At 36.6% G+C, this 23,832-nt stretch overlaps 2 protein-coding genes across 4 annotated transcripts; one reads left to right on the top strand and one right to left on the bottom strand.

Annotated features, from left to right (window-relative positions):
- Positions 1-741: 741 nt before the first annotated feature.
- Positions 742-15,212, bottom strand: lin54 (lin-54 DREAM MuvB core complex component). 3 transcript variants are annotated; one of them, XM_084104732.1, is made up of 14 exons: positions 15,021-15,212; positions 10,476-11,181; positions 8,845-8,962; positions 8,613-8,746; positions 8,320-8,475; positions 7,976-8,183; positions 6,605-6,675; positions 6,265-6,462; positions 6,096-6,187; positions 5,925-5,996; positions 4,523-4,625; positions 4,190-4,327; positions 3,876-4,078; positions 742-1,363 (listed from the first exon to the last, which is right to left on the bottom strand). In XM_084104732.1, the coding sequence occupies exons 2-14, from the start codon at positions 11,154-11,156 to the stop codon at positions 1,165-1,167; spliced, it is 2,373 nt and encodes a 790-aa protein (XP_083960858.1). In that variant the 5' UTR covers positions 11,157-11,181; positions 15,021-15,212; the 3' UTR covers positions 742-1,164. The 3 variants fall into 3 exon arrangements, with proteins under 3 accessions (XP_083960858.1, XP_083960856.1, XP_083960857.1); XM_084104730.1 differs by having other exon boundaries at positions 8,595-8,746; positions 15,021-15,208; XM_084104731.1 differs by lacking the exon at positions 15,021-15,212 and adding an exon at positions 13,827-14,069 and having other exon boundaries at positions 8,595-8,746.
- A 1,862-nt stretch (positions 15,213-17,074) lies between these two features.
- On the top strand, positions 17,075-23,461 carry cops4 (COP9 constitutive photomorphogenic homolog subunit 4 (Arabidopsis)). Its single transcript, XM_084104122.1, has 10 exons — positions 17,075-17,200; positions 17,947-18,026; positions 18,189-18,340; positions 18,417-18,520; positions 18,631-18,784; positions 22,051-22,201; positions 22,316-22,486; positions 22,569-22,684; positions 22,970-23,054; positions 23,153-23,461. Exons 1-10 carry the CDS (start codon positions 17,127-17,129, stop codon positions 23,284-23,286), a joined length of 1,221 nt encoding a protein of 406 aa, XP_083960248.1. The 5' UTR covers positions 17,075-17,126; the 3' UTR covers positions 23,287-23,461.
- Positions 23,462-23,832: the final 371 nt, after the last annotated feature.

Genomic DNA, 23,832 nt, shown 5'->3' with positions numbered 1-23,832 from the left:
GGTGGGGGGGGGGTGCATTAAAATAATGAATACAATGTGAAAATGCAAAAAACAAACAAACAAAACTTAACAGGACCTAAATTATGCTTCATTTTCATTAAGAAATATTAATTTTATTTTGGGATGTAATAAAATAGACTGGACATGTTCTTCATAAAGCATTTCAGCGACTACATGCGTCGACTCCATGTATGCAAACTGGTTTGATTTAATTAAACCCTGACAGAGCTCATCAACTATCAACTGGCAAAAAAAACCAAACCTAGAGAAAACAATTCCCACAATCATTCAGGAGAGTCTTAATTCCCCTGTAAACTGAAGTGGAGAAGCATGTTCAAACAAGCTTTAAGACTGAATATTATTTAGCTGATTGTTTTTTCCATTAGTAAAGATTTCAATCTAATCTTGTCCGATATATATTGGCTGTAAGCACTTTTGGGAGTACAGGATCCCTGTACCGCTTCATGCTCTGCTTCAGGCTTGAAGTCCGGGATGAAGTACGGCCTCCCGGCTGAACGCGTGTATTCTTGGAACACAGAAGGAACGGTGAAGACGAGCCCGATTCTGCTCAAGGAACAAAATCGGCTGCAAGCAAATAAATATAATGAAGCTACAGTACAGGCTACTTACTGTATACAAGTCATGATCAGACGGCTAATGACATGTGCAGGGAAGTTCCGGGCGTATCCCGAGGTTATTAGCAGTGAGAAAACAAAAAGGGCGCTCTGACGACAGTGAATGGTAATATGAAAATCCAGTTTTAAAAGACAAACAAATAGCATGATTACACATTTAAAAGTGGAAAACGTTGCCAAACAAAAACAAAACTACCTTAAAATGTTATCGATTGTTCTAAAATAAATCCCCTTCCAGGAAAGCAAACAGTGCAAGTCCACTTGCAGGGGCTACAAGGAAGTACTGTAGTCCTCCTACTGAATATAGTGTGTCCTCCGGCCCGACGGACACACATTACATCTGTCGTGTCAGAGGCCAATGGGAAGTTCTGCTTGGTCTCTCTGCATTAGAAGGCCCCGTGAGTCCATATGAGGGGCGGGCAGAAGTGCCCTCAGTGGTCCGCCACTCTGGGTTGGGCAGCGCACTGGGCCGTGGGACCCAAGCGGGCGGGATGAAGGGTTCTCAGTCATGGCTTTGCCAGGCCCGGGTCTAGCAGTTGATGGGGCAGTCCGTCTTGGCTTTACCAGCAAAACTGATGATTCTCCTGAGGCAGCGCCCAAACTCCTCCAGGATGAGGCGCTCTGCCACGGCCTGAGGCTGGTTGGCCAGCTCCGCCTGCTCCGCCTGCTCCAGCAAACAGTCACACGTCACCTCCGCCACTTCCTTTGTTACGAATGTGTACGGCAACCTAGAGAGAAATTACAGGAAGACCATTTTATAACACTAAAATAACACAAAGGGTGTTTAAGTGTTCCATGCGCTTTCTAGACAGCTGCTAGAAGATTGCCACGGCATTTCTATATTTTTATAGAAGTAAATAACCAAAAACTAATAAATGCTGCTGCATGAGGGTTTCTGAGGGAGTGATGAATCTTTCTAGATGTTAGTGGAGTGGTTGTCAAAGGGATAGTTCCCCCAAAAATGAAAATGCGGTCATCATTTACTCACCCTCATGTTGTTTCAAACCTGTAAGACATTCATTCATCTTTGGAACACGAATTAAGATATTTTTTATTGAAATCTGAGAGCTTTCTGTCCCTCCATAGACAGCTAAGCAACTGACACTTCGGAAAACTAATTGTGCGGTTTAGTCTAAAATTTTCTGAAGAGACTCGATTGAATGATGAACGGATTGAATTTAGGCTTTTATTCACATAAACATTCGTCAGCGAACATAAACAGAAGCTCAACCGAACCCGCTTGACGCACGAGATTGAGCCTCATTGGTTCTTGCATGTCAAGCGAACATGTTTGAGCTACTGATGTGTGTCGTGTCTCTTCAGAAAATTTGAACTAAACCGCTCAATTCATATGGATTAGTTTATGATCTCTTTAGAAACTTTTTGAACCGACAAAGTGTCAGCTGCGTAGACTGTCAATGGAGGAACAGAAAGTTCTCAGATTTCATCAAAAAGATCTTCATTTGTGTTCCGAAGAAGAATGAAGGTGTTACGAGTTTGAAACGACATGAGGGTAATGATAGAATTTAAATTTCTGGGTGAACTATCTACCCTTTAAGAAGCTCTGGATGGTTGTTGCTAAGGCACTGCTAGGAAGTTACTATATGTTTAAGTGTTCTGGATTGTTGCTAGGGAGTTGCTAAGGTGTTCTAGTGGTTCATTGGCCATTGTTAGGTGGCTGTGGGATTCTCAAGGCTGAAATCATGTTTATGGATGAGCTAATGTATTAAAGTTTTATTAACGTTACTGTGGTATGAAGCAGGGCGGGGCCGAGAGTCGAGAGACCAAGACAGACACCTGCGCGACACCAGTCTCGAGTCCCATGGGCTCCAGAGCTTTTATTATTCTTTAATGGAGCAGTCGGCTGCTGCCCTCCTTTCATTTTGTTGTTTATAGGATTTGTTCACTTCAGAATTAAAAATTCCTGATAATTTACTCATCCCCCACATCATCCAAGATATTCATGTCTTAAATTCTTCAGTCGAAAAGAAATGAAGGTTTTTGAGAAAAACATGTTTCTCCATATAGTGACTTCAATGGGGTCCAACGGGTTGAAGGTCCAAATTGCAGTTTCAATGCAGCTTCAAAGTCTCTACACGATCCCAGCCGAGGAATAAGGGTCTTATCTAGCCAAACCATCGGTCATTTATAAAAAACAAAAACATTTATATACTTTTTAACCACAAATGCTCGTCTTGCACTAGCACTGTGATTTTTTTTTATAAATGAGCGATGGTTTGGCTATTGAAACTGCAATTTGGACCTTCATTTTGAAGTCACTATATGAAGAAACATCCTGGAATGTTTTCCTTAAAAACCTTAATCTCTTTTCGACTGAAGAAAGACATGAATATCTTAGATGACGTGGGGGTGAGTAAATTATCAGGAAATTTTAATTCTGAAGTTAACTAATCCTTTAAGTTTATTTTAGGATTAGAGTTACGTTAAACGTCTGCCTTCTTCCCTAAACTTTGTTACAATTACATTTGATCAGTTAAATTCACATTGTTTTATTTAATTCCAATGAAACAGCCACGAGTGCTGAATTATTCTTCATACACGTCACTTTATCTGTCAAATTAAAATTGTGGGGTAACGCAGCGCTGTTTTACTTGGTCAAAACAGTCATAATAAAAATATGTTTGTTTGAGTGTGTTGAAAGTAATTTTAACTATCTGTACTTTCACTCTGTGACTGCTATTAGACACTTGTTGCACATTGCAGTAAGCTAGATTGATATTAGAATATCATATTAATAAAAGCTGGATGACTTGTGTTGCTAAATGGCATGCAATTCATTTTAAAACATTGTACAGTGGAGAAAATGCTGTATTACAGTTTCTACAAATAAAGTTCTTTCTGATTTTATGAGTTTGCACTTGACAAAATGGTGTTGACTCCGAAGCACAAACAAGTTTCTTGCTGTAAATCAAGAAAACGAGATTCAAACAATAAGACTAATCCGATAAAGGTATCCAAACAGTTGCTCACCTGTCTAATAAAACAAAATATTAAAGCATCTTTGGTGTTTTTTGGAAATCAAGGTTAAAGCGGATATGACATCATTGACAAGAGACGCAAAGACACGGGCCATTACTGATTTCTCTGGATTTAAACATTGTTGGAAACATTTGGGATAGTGCAAGTACACATCAACAAAATATATAACATTTTTCTAGTGGTTTTTGGATATTTTAATCCAAAAATCATACATATTGTGCCTTTAAAGGAAAGACTTACTTCCCGCCTCCACTGGTGAGGGCTGGTGTAGTTCTGGTGAGCAGATCTGAGATCTGCGAGGACAGTTTGGTTTTGGCTGCGGTTTGCTGCTGGACCCGCACCTCTGCAGCGTCGGCCAGGTGCATCAGCGTCTTCCTCTCAGGACTCTCCTCAAAGTTCTTGCAGCCCATACATTTGCAGATGGACGAACACATGATCTTTGCCTAATGCGAACGGACATCAGAATGATATCAACACAACTGAAAACGAACCATATCTTCTATATGCCACAAGAGCTTGGTCACCACTGCCCTTTGACCCGTGAAAACACTCACCTCATAACACTCGCAGTAGTTTTTCAGACAGCCAGATTTCTTACAATTGCAGCCTTTGCTGTGTCTCCTGTCCGACTCTCCTTGTTTGCCTTTACCAATCTTGGGTTTGAAAGCCACAGGGTTTCTGTCTAAACAAGCCTGGGAAAAAACACATTACTTCTTACTTCACTTGATACCTATGCACTTCAAAGCATTACAGCAAAACTGTCCTGATCAGTGAGACAAACAAGGGCAATGATGTGCTATTGCTGTGAAGTGTTTGTAGGCAGATGGAAAATAATGACGAGTGAAAAAAAGCCAATGTCGATCAATAGGAATGCAGTAATTCATTACCTTGATGGCCTTCAGTCTTTCACTCTCATGATCAAGGTTGTTGAAGCAGTTCACGCAGTTACAGTTATTACAGAACTCCCCATTGGCAAAGCAATCACAATACCTGTGAGACGAGAGACATTGAACTCTTGAGTTTATGCAAAATACAATTCATAAAAAATAAAATAAAATAAAAATGCCCAAGAGTTACACTACAGTTCAAAAGTTTGGGAACGGTAAAGTCTCTTTTCAACAAGCCTGCATTGATTTGATCAAAAACACAGTACAAACAGAAATATTGTGAATAGGGATGCACCTACAGGAATTATTTTGGCCAATACCGATTTTAACAAACAACTATTGGCCGATCCTGATATTTGTTACTTGCTCACTTATTTGCACTTATATTGTCATTAAAATTACTGTTTTGGTCATGTTTTAAATCAGCAGCAAAGTTAAAAAACACATGCATTAAGGTATCCTAGTAGCTAGTTTATTGCTCATCAAATAATTTCTCTTTAAACATGGATTGGATCCATTAAACATTCAACAGGCCAACATAATAAGAGAGGCACAAATTAATACAAAGACATGTCAACCTTCTGAGTTTTTTTTTGCTGTCAAATATTTCTTAACATTAACATATTTGACTATTATAGAACATTACATATTTATTTAATAAATAGAAAGATATTGTACAACTCCGTGCCTTCATGCAGTTACATAATATCCTATCGGTTTGTTAAATCAGCTGATACATCGGTGCATCTCTAATTGTGAAATATGATTAATTTAAAATTGATGTTTTCTAAGTGTATATATTGTAAAATGTAATTTATTCCAGTGATCAAAGCTGTATTTTCAGCATTACATCATTACTTCAGTGTCACATGATCCTTCAGGAATCATTCTAATATGATGATTTGATGATCAAGAAACATTTCTGATTATTATCAATGTTGTGCAGCTTCATATTTGTGGAAACCATGATGCATTTTTTCAAGATTCATCAATAAAAAAAATAACTATATACTGTATCATTGCTTAATAAAAGTATAAATTTCTTTAAAAAAAAAATAATAATCTTACTGACCCCAAACTTTTGAATGGTAGTAAATGAAATGCTACAGGCAAAGCTTGAAAAAAATATTCATGTCAATACTGAAACTGCTTGACAGAAATGTAAAATTATATTTGCACCTCTGATAATCCCCTTCCTGTCTGTCAGAATTAACAGTCCTTGCTGGTGAATTTGACAGTATGAGAACTGAATTACAGGTTTGTTAAAAGGAAGGAAGTTGTTTTAAAATCACACAATTGGATTTAGAAACCATGAAAGCGCTTGCCAAACGTAGCAGCTCACACAGATTACACCTTATATGGGCAAGTTTCAGAGAAAGTAAACAAATGCTGGGGAACATACAATTTCAGACACTGCGACCGTGTGCAGTTGCAGGGTTTTCTCGGCCTTGAGGTTGCTTCTGACGTTGATAAACTGTAATAAAGCACATGCAGGATGTAACCTGAGGGTTAATGAAATCTTTTGATGCAACTGGTATACATGTAACAGCGAGGCATGTGGCGCTCGGCTCACCCGTTGAGTGAAAGCCTGGCTTGAGTCTGTATGGGAGTGGCTGTTGAGAAGGTGGAGCTGCTGGTCAAAGTCACAAACGCAGGCTGGGGGATCTATGGGAACAAGCAAGGTGAGAGAGTCCAACAAGCAACCAAACTCATCCGTCCTGCTCCAGGAGAGACATACGGACCTGCGTAACGTATGGGGCCGGCAACACAGCGTAGCCCATGTTCCCAGAGCCGTGGGCGGGGGCGAGCACAGTGCCCGGCGGCAGGTTGGTGAGGTTGGGCTGGATCTGTGGCAGATGTGTGGCTGGCATGATGAGACGCTGGGGGGTCTGACTGGTGGTCACCACCTGAGCTGCTGACGTCATGGGTTTGGGTACAACCTGCGCACAAACAATATATATAAATGTTCCAGATTATTAACACCATACAGAAACCAGAGCAAAAGCTGCACGGCCATCCATAGGAATGGTGTCATTGTGTGCAGAACTGCTGTGAGAGGGAACTAGGCGCTTCACTGTGTACCTGTTTGACGGTCTGTGCCGAGACGATGGGTACAGACATCCGTACCGCAGCGTTCATCATCACAGACTTGGCTTTGCAAACAAGACAAAAGTAACTAAATGTTATTAGATTTTCTTAAATTCCCATATTCATATACAATCATAGCATTAAAATCATCCTTAAATGGATCGCTGCAGTGCACCCACTATAAAAACAACACTGCATGGCAAGAGAGCAGCATATTGAAGGACCACTGCCTAAAACAATTTTTAACAGAGTATTATGAAAGACAGTCACAGGGGTACAGTTGGGAACAAAAACAAACCATTGGTTTAATAAAAAAAAAACTCAATCTATATCACAAAACAATGTAGTCCACTCACAGAATGACTCCGAGCACATTTCTTTATTGAATAAAACAAAAATACAGTGTGATCAGTGTAGTCCAGTTCCTGAACATTAGTGAAACTAACAGCTACAAGTAACCGTGAGACTAAGTTACTGATACGCTCACCGTTCATATTCATAGTGTACTACACATGATGCATTTTGACTATTTCATAAAAATAAATGAAACGTTACTACTTTTTTGTTTTTTAATTTAAAGGCTATTGTGCCCCTTTTTACAAGACACAATATAAGTCTCAGTTGTCCCCTGAATGTATCTGAAGTTTGTTGTAAATGTCTATTTTTGAATTTTGCAATATAAGTCCCCTTTAACATACAATTAAGGCCAATTGTTGAATTGCATTCATGCCACTCGCCACTTCTAAAAAAAAAAAAAAAGGTGATTTCTTTTTTATATTTAAAAAAATTCAAATTGATCAAAGTTTTATATATTAATATTTATAATAATTAAATAACATAATCAATATTTTACAAAAGTAAAACAATTAATTTACAAGTTACAACAAATTGCTAGTTACGTAAATTGCAAATCAAATATGGTGTGGCACAATAAAACTTGTGTACCGCATAAATTAAAATGGATGAATAAGCATCTGGGCTGTATGCTATTCTATGATATAATATATAATAAGCTTGATATATTGATATAAATGAATTATACGCTTCTATCAAATGAAACGCTGGTGAAGTGAACAGAACAGCTCAGGAAATTAAGTTCACGTCCTCATATAGCACCGCCCATTCACACAGAGACTTACATGCAGATTTTTAGTGACAAGCACCTGATTTAGGTTAATATCAAAAAATGACTCAGAACTATACATCGATTTATTACCCAGCCCTATTTGGTAATGGAATTGCATTTTTTCCAATTACTTATTCCATAAAAGTAGTAAATAATTCTTATATGAAAACAGAATCATAAAGAGAAACCGGATTTGTTCAATTGTTTGGTTTCCCCATCCCTGCACATGATGCACTGACCGGGTTGTATGGAGGGGTTGGTGTTGATGCTGGCGCCCGTCTGTGCCGTGCCGCTGCCGGTGGTGGCCGTTACCAGCCGCACGTAATGGAAGCGACTGCCCGGCACCTGAATCTGCTGCACGTTGGGAGGTGTGGTGAGGGGGATGATGGTCTTAAACTGGGATGTTCCCATCCCTCCCACTGTAACTGTCTGCATTGGCTTTGCAGCCTGTACATGAAAACAGATAAAAACATTGTTTTATATTTATGTACTCTAAATTACAATGTCACACAGGCTTTGTTAACATCCTATTAGACAGGACAGCACAGTGGTTTGGTTTTTTGAGGACTCTAGATGGGCGTACCTGTGCGGTGGACTGGCTGGTTCCTGCTTTAGCTGGAGAAGTGGTGGCAGACTGTTGAACCGTGAGGATCTGCTGGCCTAGAGCCACATTGAGCGGCAGTGTCACAGACTTCTGGGGTGAGTTTGGAGACTGACTGGCCACCGAAACCACAGTCAACTACAGACAGAGGAGAAACATGAGGAAGAGGGTGACATCAGAAACCAGAGTGTGGCCATCACAGAGAAAAATCTGGCACCACAAAGACAGGTAAATGTAACTGCGATGCAAGTTTTTACATTTGAAAGATTCAAGACCTTGCTGGGAGACTTGAGAGGCGAGATGGCGACTTTGCTGTTACCAGACGTGTTCTGCGTCACAGTGCTGATGGCCTCACCAATGGAAATGGTGCGTGGAGGTGTCACAGGGGTACTCTGGGTAAGAACTCGCCCTGTTGGCAAAAGAAGGGGATTGAAATTTAGATTTGACAATCGTGCTGATAAAACAACTGCACTTTTGCTCATGTTATAAATACAGACAGAAGGTTACCAGTCACTACAGGAGACACCGAAGCTGGGCTGGTCAGTGCTTTACTGTTCAGGGCCTTTGTGATGATGAGCTTTGTTATCATTGGTCCAGCTGTAGATACTGGTGGTTTCTTTGTGATCTGTGAGGAGAAACACGACACGTGGCGATTATTTTAGTTGCTTTCGAAAGACCGTGACACTGAATGGGAAACAAGATTGTACTTTCATCATTAAGCTTCTTAAATTCATATTAAAGGGATAGTTGACCAAAATTTTTTTTTAAAAATTGTCGGTAGCCATTGACTTCCAGGAAAGGAAAAAATATATATATACTATGGAAGTCAATGGCTTCAGTCAACTGTCTGGCTACCAACTTTCTTCCAAATATCTTCTTTTGTGTTCAACAGAACAAAGAAATTCATTCAGGTTTGGAACAACTTCAGGGTGAGTAAATGATGACAGAATTTTCATTTTCGGGTCAACTATCCGTTTAACAATATTGTAACAGTTAATCAAACTTTACTTATTATTATGGATATTTAATATGTATTTAACTGAATTGAGTATTCATTTGTTTTTTAATAAATAATAGCAATAACACTTATTTAAATACAGCATTAATTATTTTTAATTATTTTAATTATCTTATTTTTCTTGCATTTATAACATTTAGAAATTACTATATAATCTTAAAAATAATAGCTCATTTAAAAAAATACAGTAAAATAAAAAAGCATGTCCTTACAGGAAAAAGGTTTTTAAAAATATGACTAATATAAATATTATAATCATTAACAATAAAAAATAATTATTGATTTAAAAAAAAATCTATATTAAAAAAGGCATTTTCCTTTTTTACGACTATTATTTGTAAAAGAAATATGAAATTATTATACTACAGATCATAGTAGCTCATTTTAAAATACATTTAACTTGCAGATGTTAAAAATAAATGACCACAAACATTAAATATTATCATTACATTTTTATTATTATTATTATTATAAAATAATAATAGCACAAAAAATAATATATGGCTTTAAATAATTATACTATAACAATAACAGCTAATGTAAAAATAGAGTAATACAAATATGAATATGAATATACTTTAAATAAATATTATATTATAAATAACACCAATAATCCATTTTAAAAATATAGTAATAAAAATGGCATTCATAAGCAAAATATGTTTTACAAATTTGAAGATTTTTCTATTTTTTCAATGCTTGAAAGTGTAAAAAATAGTGTTACCAGAATGTTATAGTGTCCATATAGTTACTGTAGTAATAACTATAAATGATGCATAATCACATGCAACTAACCCTAAAATCACACCCTAACCTTATAGTAAGTACAAGTAGTTAATTATTAGTTAGTAAATGTATAATTAGCCTACACTGTAACACGGACCTTAAAATAAAGTGTAACCAACGTTTTCACTAACAACCAGTCAGCTGCAGCAGCTACAGTCTATATAACTCCCACGAAAAAAAGAGGCCAAAATAAAGAACCTTGAAATTAAAGTTCTCTTTAGAGTCTCAATATAAAATGGTAATTTCACACCCACCCAACACAGCGTGGCCTGCCGCTTCAGTTATGTAACGTCTGCCTCCTCAGTGTAACACCGAGAGCTTGATAAACACCCACCTGAAGGGTCTTCAGCTGCTGGGCCTGCAGTGTCGTGGAGGAGCCCATCAGCTGACTGGCTGAGCTCACAGCGATCACAGGCTTCCCCACTGCCGTCACCATCTTGATCTGCGTCGCCTGGGCCTTGCCATCCCCAGTGCCCTGGGTAGTGGCGGGCTTGTTCCAAGTGTGGGGCAGAGCCAACATAATGGGCTGCCCTGTTTTACTGAGACCAGCAACCAGGAGTTTCTGTCCCTCTGGCTTGAGCACAGCAGCGCCTGGAGGCTTGCCATCCGCAGCGGGGGAGCTGGCCACTTTATTGATGATGAGCTGGTGGTTGGCTGGGACAGTAACGCTGGAGATTTTGGGGAGGTTTTGAGCTGATGCAGGACTGGTGGTTTTGGCAGGGGTTGTGGTGGTGACAGCCATGAGGCCGGAGGAGGCGAGGAGGAGTTGAGTTCCCGTGCTGGTGCTGCACTGAGCATTAGTGGAGGTGGAGGTCATCTGCATAGACGTGGTGGCTGGACACAGGCTGACGATTTCAGGCACCTCTGTTTCCATAGGAACCTGCGCTGGCTCTGGTTCAGACTGAGGAGGAGGAGCGAGGTGCTCGGCAGGAAGGTCCTCTTCCATCGCGATGGCTTCCGTGTCCATGATCTCATCAGGCAGGAGGCTGTTGAGCTCAGGTGACACCACATCCATTGTGCACAAAGATACTCTAAACACACTAGAAAAAAAGAAAAAAAAGCACAATTCTTAAATGTATAAAAAGAACAGAAACATCCATAAGCAAGAGATGAGAATAAATCACTGATAAATTATAAAGTGTACAGCAAGCAAAGGCCTCCAGACTGCAACCAAATAATAAATATACCAAAATAAAAGTTTGTGTTTACATTATAAGTGTGTGTACTGTGTATAATTATTGTGTGTATGTATGCATATAGGTGTCGCGTCACCTATTTTTATGCGCATTTTGGGATATCGCATGAATAAAATGCTGGATGTAAATGCCAAAATCCACATAAATTCTAAAAATGCACTAATAAAAGAAATGCGCTCAATTGAGTCGGATACATTTATCCGATAAGAAAACATGCACATAAACTACGATGGAAAAACATTTACCGAATAAATTACTTGATGCGCTTCAAAAAAAGGTCACGTGACGACGACGACGGACCAACCAGTGGACCGATCTCGATGCACAGCATCTGAAATGCTGTTTTGGTCACTCTGAAATGCCGGAGCAAAATCTGTCGTCAAAGTGGTTCGGTATAATTTACCAGAAATGTTCTACACGACCGTGTTCCGCCTCCGAAAGCAAGATAACTTTATTGTGTTTCATCGGAGTGCTCTGTATTATATACAGTGGCTTCTCCCACTGCAGGAACTTCCATTTTTCCAGTGATATTTAGCACCAGTTTATCAGTTAGTGACGATTTTGCTCTCTTCGACTCACTGGAAACGCTGTTTCAGACAGAGAGAGAAGTCATGTATGAAACAGCTTTTCAATCACACAGTATCGTTATTTCAGTGTTAACTTCAAATTACCACAGAGGTACTGGGATAAAAGTTTATAGATATAAACACTGATGTCTACGGTAGTGATCAAAATAGAGTAAATCACCTTTTGAAAGTAACTTGATGCTTCAAATAAAGATTGTATCAATTACATCGTTACACCAGTAGGTGGCGACAAGTGACTTAAATGTATCCGTCATTGAATCATTCATTCAAGAGATTCGTTAATAAATCACTGATTCATCCAGTAATGAAACAAGTGAAGTCTTTATGAGTGAGTCACTGAATCATTCATTCACAGATTTGTTTAAATAATAAAAATTAATTCAAATTGATTAAATATATTTCTGTAAATTGACTTTTATAGACTAGAATTGAGTTAAAAAAACAGCATCACAACTTCGTGTGATGAAACGGGTTGTGAGAAGTAGGGGAGATCAACTCATTATAGTCTACTCTTTCAATTCTGGGGAAAAAAGAATCAGCAGTTGAAATTATTTTAGAAAATTATATTACAACTGAACTACAGGTTTAGGTGTTTAAAAAAAAAAACATGTCGATGGTAACATTCACAAAACAAAGTTTTATAAAATGATAAACATCACATTTCAACCCTTTTAACCATTGTTTAAGAAAAGGGATAGGCTAAGTCAATGTTATCAATTATTCTAGACACATTATTATCTCAAATGTAATGACTTTTATAATGCACATTAACTTCCCTGGATTCACCTTTAAACACGTTTAATAATTATTTATTTTCTCTAAACTGAGAGGTCGACATCCAAAACATTTCTTTAACCGGAGGACAAAGGTTTTTAAAGGGTCTGTGTGACCGGTTAAATTCTGCATTCACCAAAAAAAGAAGTGTGCCTATGCAGATTCCTACTCTATGTATCTTTAATTTGGCCAAAATCAAACAGGTAATTATCTCCAAGCAGAGATTCTGTTGAATGAAGAGTTTGTGCCACACACACACACACACAATTCATAACTGTTGCTCATTGACCTTTCATGTGCCTGTCTTGATACTGAAGAAAGCATTGTTTGAAGGAAATATGTTTCATGCTAACATAGATTATAGAAGATTTTATATTTAAATACATCTGAAAAAATCACTGAAAGTAAAAAAGAAAAAAAAAGAAGAAATGCAATAAAAAAAATCGTCCCGACTAATGTTCCCCCCAGTGAATTCCAGGCCTGCGTGTATGTATTAATAAACATAACCACTTCAGCCTTATAAATATGTCTAGACAGCATTTATGAAATCTGAAAGTACCGTACTGGGAACAACAATGACAAACTTTGTTCATTTACATATAATGGCGAAATTTTACATGTCATTACATTACAATATCCTCACATAAAGACTACAGCACTTCACAGGTCTCATCGTATCAATCACACCAGCACAGATAGTCTGATATATTCTGCAGTCAGCTGGCGGGCCATTCAAACCCCCGTGTTTACTCAACGCCGCACACAAGACGACGCGACCGCTCCCATTCCAGTCCCTCTACAGTCGCCACCGGTGACGGCGTTGATCGCGTCGCTCGCGGTGTAGACGAGCGGTTTATGCACAGCTGCTATATGGCTAACTAGCACAAGAGCTAACCAGCAGTTAACGTTATGTGTTAAAAGCAGCAGTCACTCACAGCGAACATTAACTAGCAATAAAACGGACAATCTGCTAATAACGACAGCAGTTATGTGTTTAAGAGACAATAAAACACTTCTATGCACGCGTTTAATCGCTAAACGCAACATACAGCAGTTTTAAACAGAGGGAAACAACAGCAGGCCTCTTTGTACATGCCTGACAATAACACTCCGCGTGTAATGCTTTACCTCAGCAGAGACTTGACTCAGCTCGCGTCAGCTGGAGTTTGTTGATATTCGACGCGGCTGCTTTACTGTCTATTCTGTTGCCATGGAAATATCGATATTTACACTACACGGAGCGCGGCTCGAGAGTTACTGTAGACCGGGGTGTTTTCCTCTTGATTTGAGCCCTGTTAGCGAGAGTTTAACACGCGCTGAGGGTCTATTTCAGGCCGGGCAGGATTTCGAAAGATCCGCCATTTTCATCTCGTCATCAGTTCGGAAACGAGAAACAGGAGAAGAAGAAAACAACAACTTGATTTATTGTTTTGTCATAGTTAGAGTACAAAGGGGGCGAAATATAGACAAGTGACGCTCGCAATAATCGATTTGACAATTATAACTATTAATCTGTCATTATTCGGTTCGAGCTCGTTCTTCACTGGAACAATAAAAGGTGTTTGTCAGAATGACAGCCTCACCAGTTATCATCGCTGCATGTCTTTCATACAGTATTAAACATGAACGGAGACTCAAGCTGTCATTCACCCGGACAAAGACAACGAAAGCCACACACACGAGTACAAAAACCTAAAACCAAAAATTGTGGACTGTTATGATTTTAAAAGGAATTAGTACAAAAAACTATGTGAAATAAAAGAGTTCGTCACACAAACAAAAGCCACTTAACTAACGTTACTCTCTAAGTCTTAATGGCAAAGAGATTTATAGAAAACAAAGAGCATAGAAAACTGTGAAGTAAATGCAATTTGAATAAACTTTTATAACCATAATACTGTTTGCACGGTTTATAACAGGTCACTCTGCCACTATATATATATATATATATAGTGCTAATAATATAGTGAACCTGTGACTACATGTATCTAGATGTATGACAGACAGGCGCGTCGGGTCAGCGGCTCGCTGTCACTCACTGTCAGGTTTAGTAGCCTCAACTGCTAACCAGTTAACTTAGCCACTATTAACTCCTGCAACGCTTCGACGCGTGCGGTAACCTTTGGCTATATCTGATTGATGACTCAAAAGCCCAGCAGGCATTGACCAGCGATCCCAGCTGTGTGTGTGTGTGTGTGTGACGCGGACGGGCATCAGCTCATCAGCTGACACTGCACTGTTAGCAGCGCGGCTAACTCAACTAGCCGCGATCATATTCTCGCGCCCCTCGCGAACCCCAGCCGAGCTCAAAGCGCTTCTTACACTTGCTCGAGGTGATGAGTGTCGCGACGCTCTTCTGGAATCCGCCGCGCGTTCCGCTCGATCACGCGCTGCTACATCCAACGCGCTGCTGCATCGTGTCGATCATCCGCTCTCAGACGAAGACGATTGTTTAAAATACCGCGCCGAGCGCCATTTCACCTCTAACATCCCATAATCAAGCCACGCCTTCAGAGGAAACAACAAATGACGTCACGCCACAACTTCCGCCCGTGCTGCGCGCACACATTGTTTTTAGTTTCGTGTTATTTATTCTTATTTATGTATTGTATGTTTCATTTCTATTAATTTAAATGTTTTATGAATTAATTTTAGTAGACTCTCTCTGTTTACTGTATCTTGTTTGAAAATGTACTTTATTGCCTTGCTCTACCTCGAGTTTCTTATCCTGCCTTTTTTGTGATATATATGTATTCCCCTGTGATCTTTGTTCAATAACAATAAAATAAATGTAAAAAAGTTGAATGGTTTGTGGTCTATTTTTATATATATTTTCATGTATATCATGTATATTTTTATTTTTATTCTGAATAAAAAATCAGGGTTAATGTTCGAGTAAATTATACAAAAAGCCCAGTTAACGTGCCATATCAAGATATTACATCACTTACAATGTAGCTTATTCATAAAGTAATAAAACGTAAAAAGTAAACAATAAACGTGTGTAAGGACAAAGAGTGCAACAGAAATATTGATGAAGCCATTTGTATCATATTTTAAAAACAGTGGCAATGACAAATTATCAGAAAATGACTAATTGTATTAACATTTATTTAATTTAATTTATATAAAATAATTATTATATTATATTATTAAATATTGATGTAGCCATTTGTATTTTAAAAACAACATCAATGACAAATTATCAGAAAGTGCCTAATTTCATATCTATTAACATTTATTTGATTTTTATAAAATATTATTATATTATATTATATTTGTGTACCGTAAATAAAAATATAGTATATGTTGTTGCCATAACATTTAGACTGTTTACTTATAGTTATGAATTCACTAAATCTAGCTCTTATTATATTATATTATGTTACATTGTATTGTATTATTATTACATTACCTTCTATTCTATTCTATTCTATTCTATTCTATTCTATTCTATTCTATTCTATTCTATTCTATTCTATTCTATTGTGTCTGCTGCAGTTTCCCTTCTCTGCAGACTTGCACTTTGGCACTGTTTGTTACTATTCATAGATGTGAAATGGGTTGGACTATATGGTTTATAGTATATAATTTAGTAAGTGTTTCAGACAGAATATTACAGAACAGAAGTCTAGTTCTCAAGAGAGTGATGATCCGATGGAAATGAGAATAGTCTGGCACTAAAGAGCAGTCATTTTTTTGTACTTTATTGCTAGCATAATTATTAAATGCAATGGTGTCATCACTGTACGATAATAAAGTTTTAGATTTCAGATTTTAGAATTAGATTTAAATAATTCTGTTAATATAAAGTATTAATGAAAGTTATCTGAAAGCATTACTGGGAAATCTATTGGGGTCCTTGGGTTGGCTGATAGTCTGGCTGGTAAAGGCAGAGGTTGAAAGAAAAACTTAAAACTTGGAATTTACATGAAATTTTAATTTGATTAACAAATTTAAAGGAATAGTTCACTTTAAAATGAAAATTCTGTCATCATATACTCACCCTCATGTTGTTTCAAACCTGTATGAATTTCTTTCTTCTGCTGAACAGAAAGGAAGATATTTAGAAGAATGTCAGTAACCAGACAGTTTCTGGGTCTCATTGACTTCCATAGTAGGAAATAAATATACTATGGAAGTTAATGAGACCAGAAACTGTCTGGTTACTGACATTCTTCTAAATATCTTCCTTTCTGTTCAGCAGAAGAAAGAAATTCATACAGGTTTGAAACAACATGAGGGTGAGTATATGATGACAGAATTTTCATTTTAAAGTGAACTATCCCTTTAAATAACAAAAAGTGAAAAGTAAAGAAATACCCTGAGGCCCTCTAGTGCTCAGGGTGTGCAGTTTCCCTCCGGCCGGGATTGAGTGGCGCCCTCTGGTGGTCCGCCGCAAGTGTTGTTGTTTGAGTGACAAGGAAAATGGCGTCCGGCGTGAGGCAGGAGCTCGCGCAGCTGATGAACTCTAGTGGGTCTCATAAAGATCTAGCTGGAAAGTATGTATTCTCAAGTCATTTACCAGTATTGGTTCTTACTATATGTCTATTGCATGAATGTATTATTGTGTAGGTTATTCTCTTATGAAAGATGTGATGCTGCAGATGCGGTGACTGCAGGCTAGCATTAGCTAGCGTGAGGATAAGCAGTGCAGATAATACCTGTCAACATGCCTACATTTGTTTGATAGCAGTCGAAATACGTTATAAGTTGTTAATGGTTAGTCGTTATTAGAATAATTTATAAATAGTCGTATGATAATGTATTTAATGGTACATTTTGCAAGTGCTGGCCGCTGGAGTAATGGCAATAAGTTAACTTGAAAAGCACTTTACTAAATTAAAGACCTCATGAAATCAAAATTGGAGGTTTTTAGTCGACGTCTTTTAGGTTTGAGGTAATTTATATCTTTGTGTGCAGCTAAAGTTTGACAAATGGTTATTTCATCAAACAAACTCTCTTTTTTTTTTTTAAATTTGACTTTTTTTCTGGTAATAAGTGACCAAAAACATTGATGACTAATCTTGCATTCAGGGGCATATCTATATTTTTATCCAATTAAATATTCTAGAATGACACTTACCTCCAACACACCTGCCCCTGACTAGCAAAATAGCAAGTAACAAATCTGCAACCAATTATTTTATTTTGTTATCCAACTTAAAATGTTATAAGTATAAATATGGTTGTGTTCTTGTGCAGAAATTCTAGTTATTGTCTTATATGAATGTGTTTCTTCTGACAGATACCGTCAAATATTAGAAAAGGCTCTTCAGTTTACTGATGCAGAACAACTTGAGTCACTGAAAGCATTTGTGGAAGCGAGTAAGTACACTAGTATATAGTATAGTATAATGCACAAGTATACTAGTCTGTACTAGTCTGATAATATAATTCGAATATATTCCGCTTAAATCGTTTTGTATGGAATTGCTCTGTTTACGTTGTTTAAACTGATGAGCGCCTCTATTTCGCACACTTGCTCAGTGGTCAATGAGAACGTCAGCCTGGTCATATCCAGACAGCTGTTGACAGACTTCTGCTCACACCTTCCAAACCTGCCGGAGGGCACGGCGAAAGCTGTGTGTCACTTCACTCTGGAGAAGATTCAGCCCAGAGTCATCTCATTTGAAGAACAGGTATGTGTCCTGAGAGATACTCTCGCCTCAGTGCTGCACTGGATCATGTGTATGAGCAGATCTCATGCTCTTGCAGGTGGCCTCCATCAGACAGCATCTAGCCACAATCTATGAGAAAGAGGAGGACTGGAGGAACGCCGCCCAGGTTCTCGTGGGAATCCCGTTGGAGACGGGTCAAAAGTAAGCTCACTTTTCTCTTGGAACAAACTCACGCTCCTTAATTTCATTTGCAAGTCACCCAAAATGCTAATGATGTATTTACGTTATCATCTGTTTTTCTGATGCTATAGACAGTACAACGTGGACTACAAGTTGGACACTTACCTGAAAATCGCTCGCCTGTATTTAGAGGACGACGACCCGGTTCAGGCCGAGGCCTACATCAATCGAGCGTCTTTACTTCAGAACGAATCCACCAATGAACAGCTGCAGATTCACTACAAGGTGCGCCATCAATTGAACATTATTTTGTCCTTTTAGAATATGCTAATTTACCTCACTAATAAACTTAAAGAAAGTTGTCATATTTTTTAAATGCATTTATATTTTTTAAATATAAAAAATACATATATTTTTTATATATATGTATATATATATATATATATATATATATATATATATATATATATATATAGATAGATAGATATAGATAGATATAAAAATGTTTCTTATTTAAAAATATTTTCATAAATGTTTAAATTAATAAATTTTATGTATACTTTATGTATTTGAAATATTTTTTATTATATTATTATATAATATATAAATTTAAATAAATAAAAAACTAATATATATATATATATATATATATATATATATATATACACACACATAGTATAAATATCTGAATTTATAATATATGATTTTTTTAAAAATATATAAATGTAATATATTTATATATTATAAATGTATATAATAAAATGTATATTCAATATAATGTATTTATTGTACAACAAATATGTATTTATATTTATAATAATACAATTAAAATATTTAAAATATATGGAATGTATGAAAGATATATGATCATAATTTACACATTTATGACAATGTTTATTTAATAAAAAATAAAATGTAGATACATTAAAATCTTTAAAAATACATTAAAATATAAATAGTACTAAATATAAGTACATAAATAATTATTATGAATAATAATTTATGCATTAATGAAAACATTTTTAAATATAATATAAATGTGATGTATATAAACAAAATATATATATATTAAATAAAATGTATTTGTTTAATTCAACAAATAAATATTTATATTTATTATAATACAATTAAAATATATTTAGAATATATAAAATGTTTATACAATATCTGGATAATAATTTACACATTTATGAAAATATTTTTAAATAAAGTTAAAATGTAGGTAAAAATAAATTTAAAAATATATTAAAATAAGTGTACACAGAATAATGTGAATAATAATTTATACATTAATTAAAATATTTTAAAATGTAACATAACTAATGTTTATAAATAAAAATATAATAAATATATTGTATTTATATTGTTCAATTCAACAAATTTATATTTATAATACGATTAAAATATATTTAAGATATATAAAATGTATGTAAAATATATTAATCATAATTTACATATTTGTGAAAATATTTTTAAATAAAAATGAAATGTAGATAATTTAAAATAAAAATAAAAAACATTAAAATATAAATACATTATTATGCTTAAACTTACATAGTTCATGCTAAGATGCTGTAATATATTTGGAATTAATGGTTGTTTGGTTGAAAAAAAAAAAAATATTGAGACAATTTTAATTTCATTGTCTTAAATACTAGGGGTGCGCCGATCCGATATTCGGTATCGGTATTAGTCCGATACTGGCCAAAATCACTGGATCGGATATTGCATGAATCGCGGGAGTATAACCCGATCCGATACGATCTCGTCCCTTAGTCCTAAATTGTCATACAAATGCTTAACAACACCTGAGAGACATGCCGTAAAGAGAGATGAGCAACACGCGTCACGCAGCGTTGCCAGATTTTCACATACAAATCCCGTCCAATTACTTCTTAAAAATAGCCAATCGCGTTTCGGGGTGGGAGAGACCGTGGACTTGGCAACACTGGCATCACGTGAACGGTAGCTAGAGGTGAGTGAGGTAAGCCCTCTCAGCAATTAAGTTATCATGTCAGCTGTGTGGAGTTATTTAAAATAAGACGCGATACGTTCATAATTAATAAACTACAAAACAGCGCGAGCAGGAAGCGGCGCGCCTCACGCGGGCACGGCTTATGCTCCGAGAACGGATTACTGCACTAGTGATATAAAACGCATCTTCCCCATGAACAACACAAAGTAAATACTCTCGCACGTAACACACACACACACACAGGTTAACTTAAGCAATACTTTTAATAAGGTAGTCTAATATTTTTCTGACTAGCTGACACAGTAAAGGGTAGATTTAAATAAATAAAAACGAAATTTAAATAAAGAAAAAAACGAAATTTAAATAAAGAAAAACGAAATTTAAATAAAGAAACGAAATTTAAATAAAGAAAAACGAAATTTAAATAAAGAAACGAAATTTAAAGAAAAACGAAATTTAAATAAAGAAACGAAATTTAAATAAAGAAAAACTAAATTTAATTAAAGAAAAAACGAAATTTAAATAAAGAAAAACGAAATTTAAATAAAGAAGAAACGAAATTTAAATAAAGAAAAACGAAATTTAATTAAAGAAAAAAACGAATTTAAATAAAGAAAAACGAAATTAAGTTAAATTAAAAATGAGATTAATTTAGATTGATAATAAGGGGTAAAAAGCTTAATACATTTTGTTTCTATTATTCTATTTTCCACAATGTCAAAGCAACGCAGCTTAACCCAAAATACAAGCTCGCAGGCATGCACTTCTGTCCTTACAAACTCCGCTGTTCTGCGCTCTAGCCGGAGAAATGGGAACTCCGCTTCCCACTCGCGCTGTTCTGTAGTTTATTCAAAGTTTATTCATTCTGAACGTGTCTCGTCTCGTGTGTCTATCTATATTTCGTCAGATTTTATAGTGTTGAACATATTCAAGCGCGAATGAGAACCATTTCGAGGGGGATGCCAGGTGTAAAAAAAAAAAAAAAAAAAAACGAATATTCGAATGTCAAATTCTCAAATCGAATACCAACCCACCGAACGAATATTCGAATAGTCGGGTACAGCCCTATGACTACATAAGAGTTTTGTGTTACATCCAGTTTTTGGCACTGGAATTATAATTTTTGTTTTATTTGCACAGTTGCACTTTAAATTTCATTAATTAAATGGTGCTGAATAATTAAAAATGCTGCTACAAGTTCTGTTTAAAAAATGTTTTAATAAAAATTAAGCAGCAGTATTGCACAACTGAGTCATGTTGTGGGCTACTTATATAGAACATTTATTGCACTGTTTGAGCATGATGCTTTTTAGATGGCTAGGTTAAGCACAGTGCATCCTCCTGACAAATGTGTTATTAACAGCTTAATTAAGAAAAAAATATATGGTATTGTATCGGTATCGGTATTGACAGATACTCAATTGTGTGGTATCGGTATCGGTATCGGACATGAAAAAGTGGTATCGAGCCACCCCTATTAAATACTAATTTCTGTTAATTACTAAATTGACAGTGTGTGATTCTGTAATATTTGGCTGCTTTATGATTATTGTGAAACTGTAATATATTCCATCAGGTTTGCTATGCCAGAGTTCTGGATTATCGGAGGAAGTTCATCGAGGCAGCTCAGCGCTACAATGAGCTTTCTTACAAATCCATCGTCCACGAGACCGAGCGTCTGGAGGCCTTGAAACACGCGCTTCACTGCACTATACTGGCCTCTGCAGGTACGGCTAATGCGTTACACCACTAATGCTAAGCTACCGGAACTGCGATTAGCCATTTTCAGTCTCATTTGAAGCTGGTCGCATTATCTAATCAGTTATTAATGTGTCCATAAGGTCAGCAGCGCTCTCGTATGTTGGCTACTCTCTTCAAGGACGAGCGCTGTCAGCAACTTTCCGCCTACGGCATCCTGGAAAAAATGTACCTGGATCGAATAATTCGGGGAAACCAGCTGCAAGAGTTCGCTGCCATGCTGATGCCACATCAGAAAGCCACCACAGCCGATGGTATTACATATTATTGGGATTCTGAATGATTATTACTTTAGTACTGCAAAGGCAATGACTAATACTTGTCTAATGCTTTCAGGTTCAAGCATCCTAGACCGAGCAGTCATTGAGCACAACCTGCTGTCTGCTAGCAAGCTGTACAATAATATCACATTTGAAGAGTTAGGAGCACTTTTGGAGATTCCACCTGCAAAGGTACAGCTGTGTTTACTGACTTTGTTAGGACACTTCTAATATAGAAGTATGTTCAAAACATATATATATATACAGGGCCTAAAATTAACACTTGCCAAGCGCCAGATGCAAGTAAAAATTCGTTTTTTATGAATTTTAAAAATACATGAACGTGAAAAAGTGTAAATTAAGGTCCAGGAAATTTTTAGTCACTGGCCATTGGCAGGTGTGCCAAAAAAAAAAAAAAAAAGTTTAATAATATTCTATGTATTTCATGCTGTTATAAATATCTTTGTCTTTTCACAGGCAGAAAAGATAGCGTCACAAATGATTACCGAGGGCCGCATGAATGGATTCATCGACCAGATAGATGGCATTGTCCATTTTGAAAGTATGTTTGATTTTTGACTGAATATGTTGGATGAAGACTGTATAGCCATGAATAATATTGAAGAGGCTTACAAATATGACATCTCTTATTTCCATCAGCGCGAGAGCCGTTGCCCACCTGGGACAAGCAGATTCAGTCGCTGTGCTTCCAGGTGAACAACCTCCTGGAGAAGATCAGTCAGGCAGCACCCGAGTGGACGGCACAAGCCATCGAGGCACAGATGACACAATAAACCACACTCATACTCTTGTCTACATCACTTTGCTTTCTCTCCTCTCATTGGTCAAAACTGAAAAGACTCCTGACGCATATATATTAATGTTCTGTTAAGCTTGACCTTTCTGCTTGTGAGGTTAATATTTTCATAGTTACGGTCTGTGAGTATCCAATAAACGTTGTGAAAATTTCTTCGTCTCTCAACTAATGTTGTCTCCATTTTGCTTCATAGATTTGCTGCTATATCAAACCATTAATCAAAATGCCACCCCCCCCCTTTTCATGTTTGATGTAAGTGACAAAAAAGAAAACCTTACAGTGAAATACTACAAACCAATGGAATAGAGTGGCAATTAATCTCACATTAAGGTCATTTGCATGGGCTTCAAATCTAACGAAAGTTAGCAAAAAAAAGATGAACTTGGAGACTCGCAGTAGACCAGTGATTCTGACAGCGGAGAAAAACAGTGCTTAATGGAAAAAAGTGCCTCTAACCATTTGCTTAATGGTTTTCAAAAAATGTAAATGTTATAATAATATCCTGATCAGAGGTAAGTAAGTA

Source organism: Abramis brama (genome assembly GCF_963993115.1).
Source record: "Abramis brama genome assembly, chromosome: 25".
Taxonomy (NCBI): domain Eukaryota; kingdom Metazoa; phylum Chordata; class Actinopteri; order Cypriniformes; family Leuciscidae; genus Abramis; species Abramis brama.
This window is presented reverse-complemented; position numbering and strand designations above follow the sequence as displayed.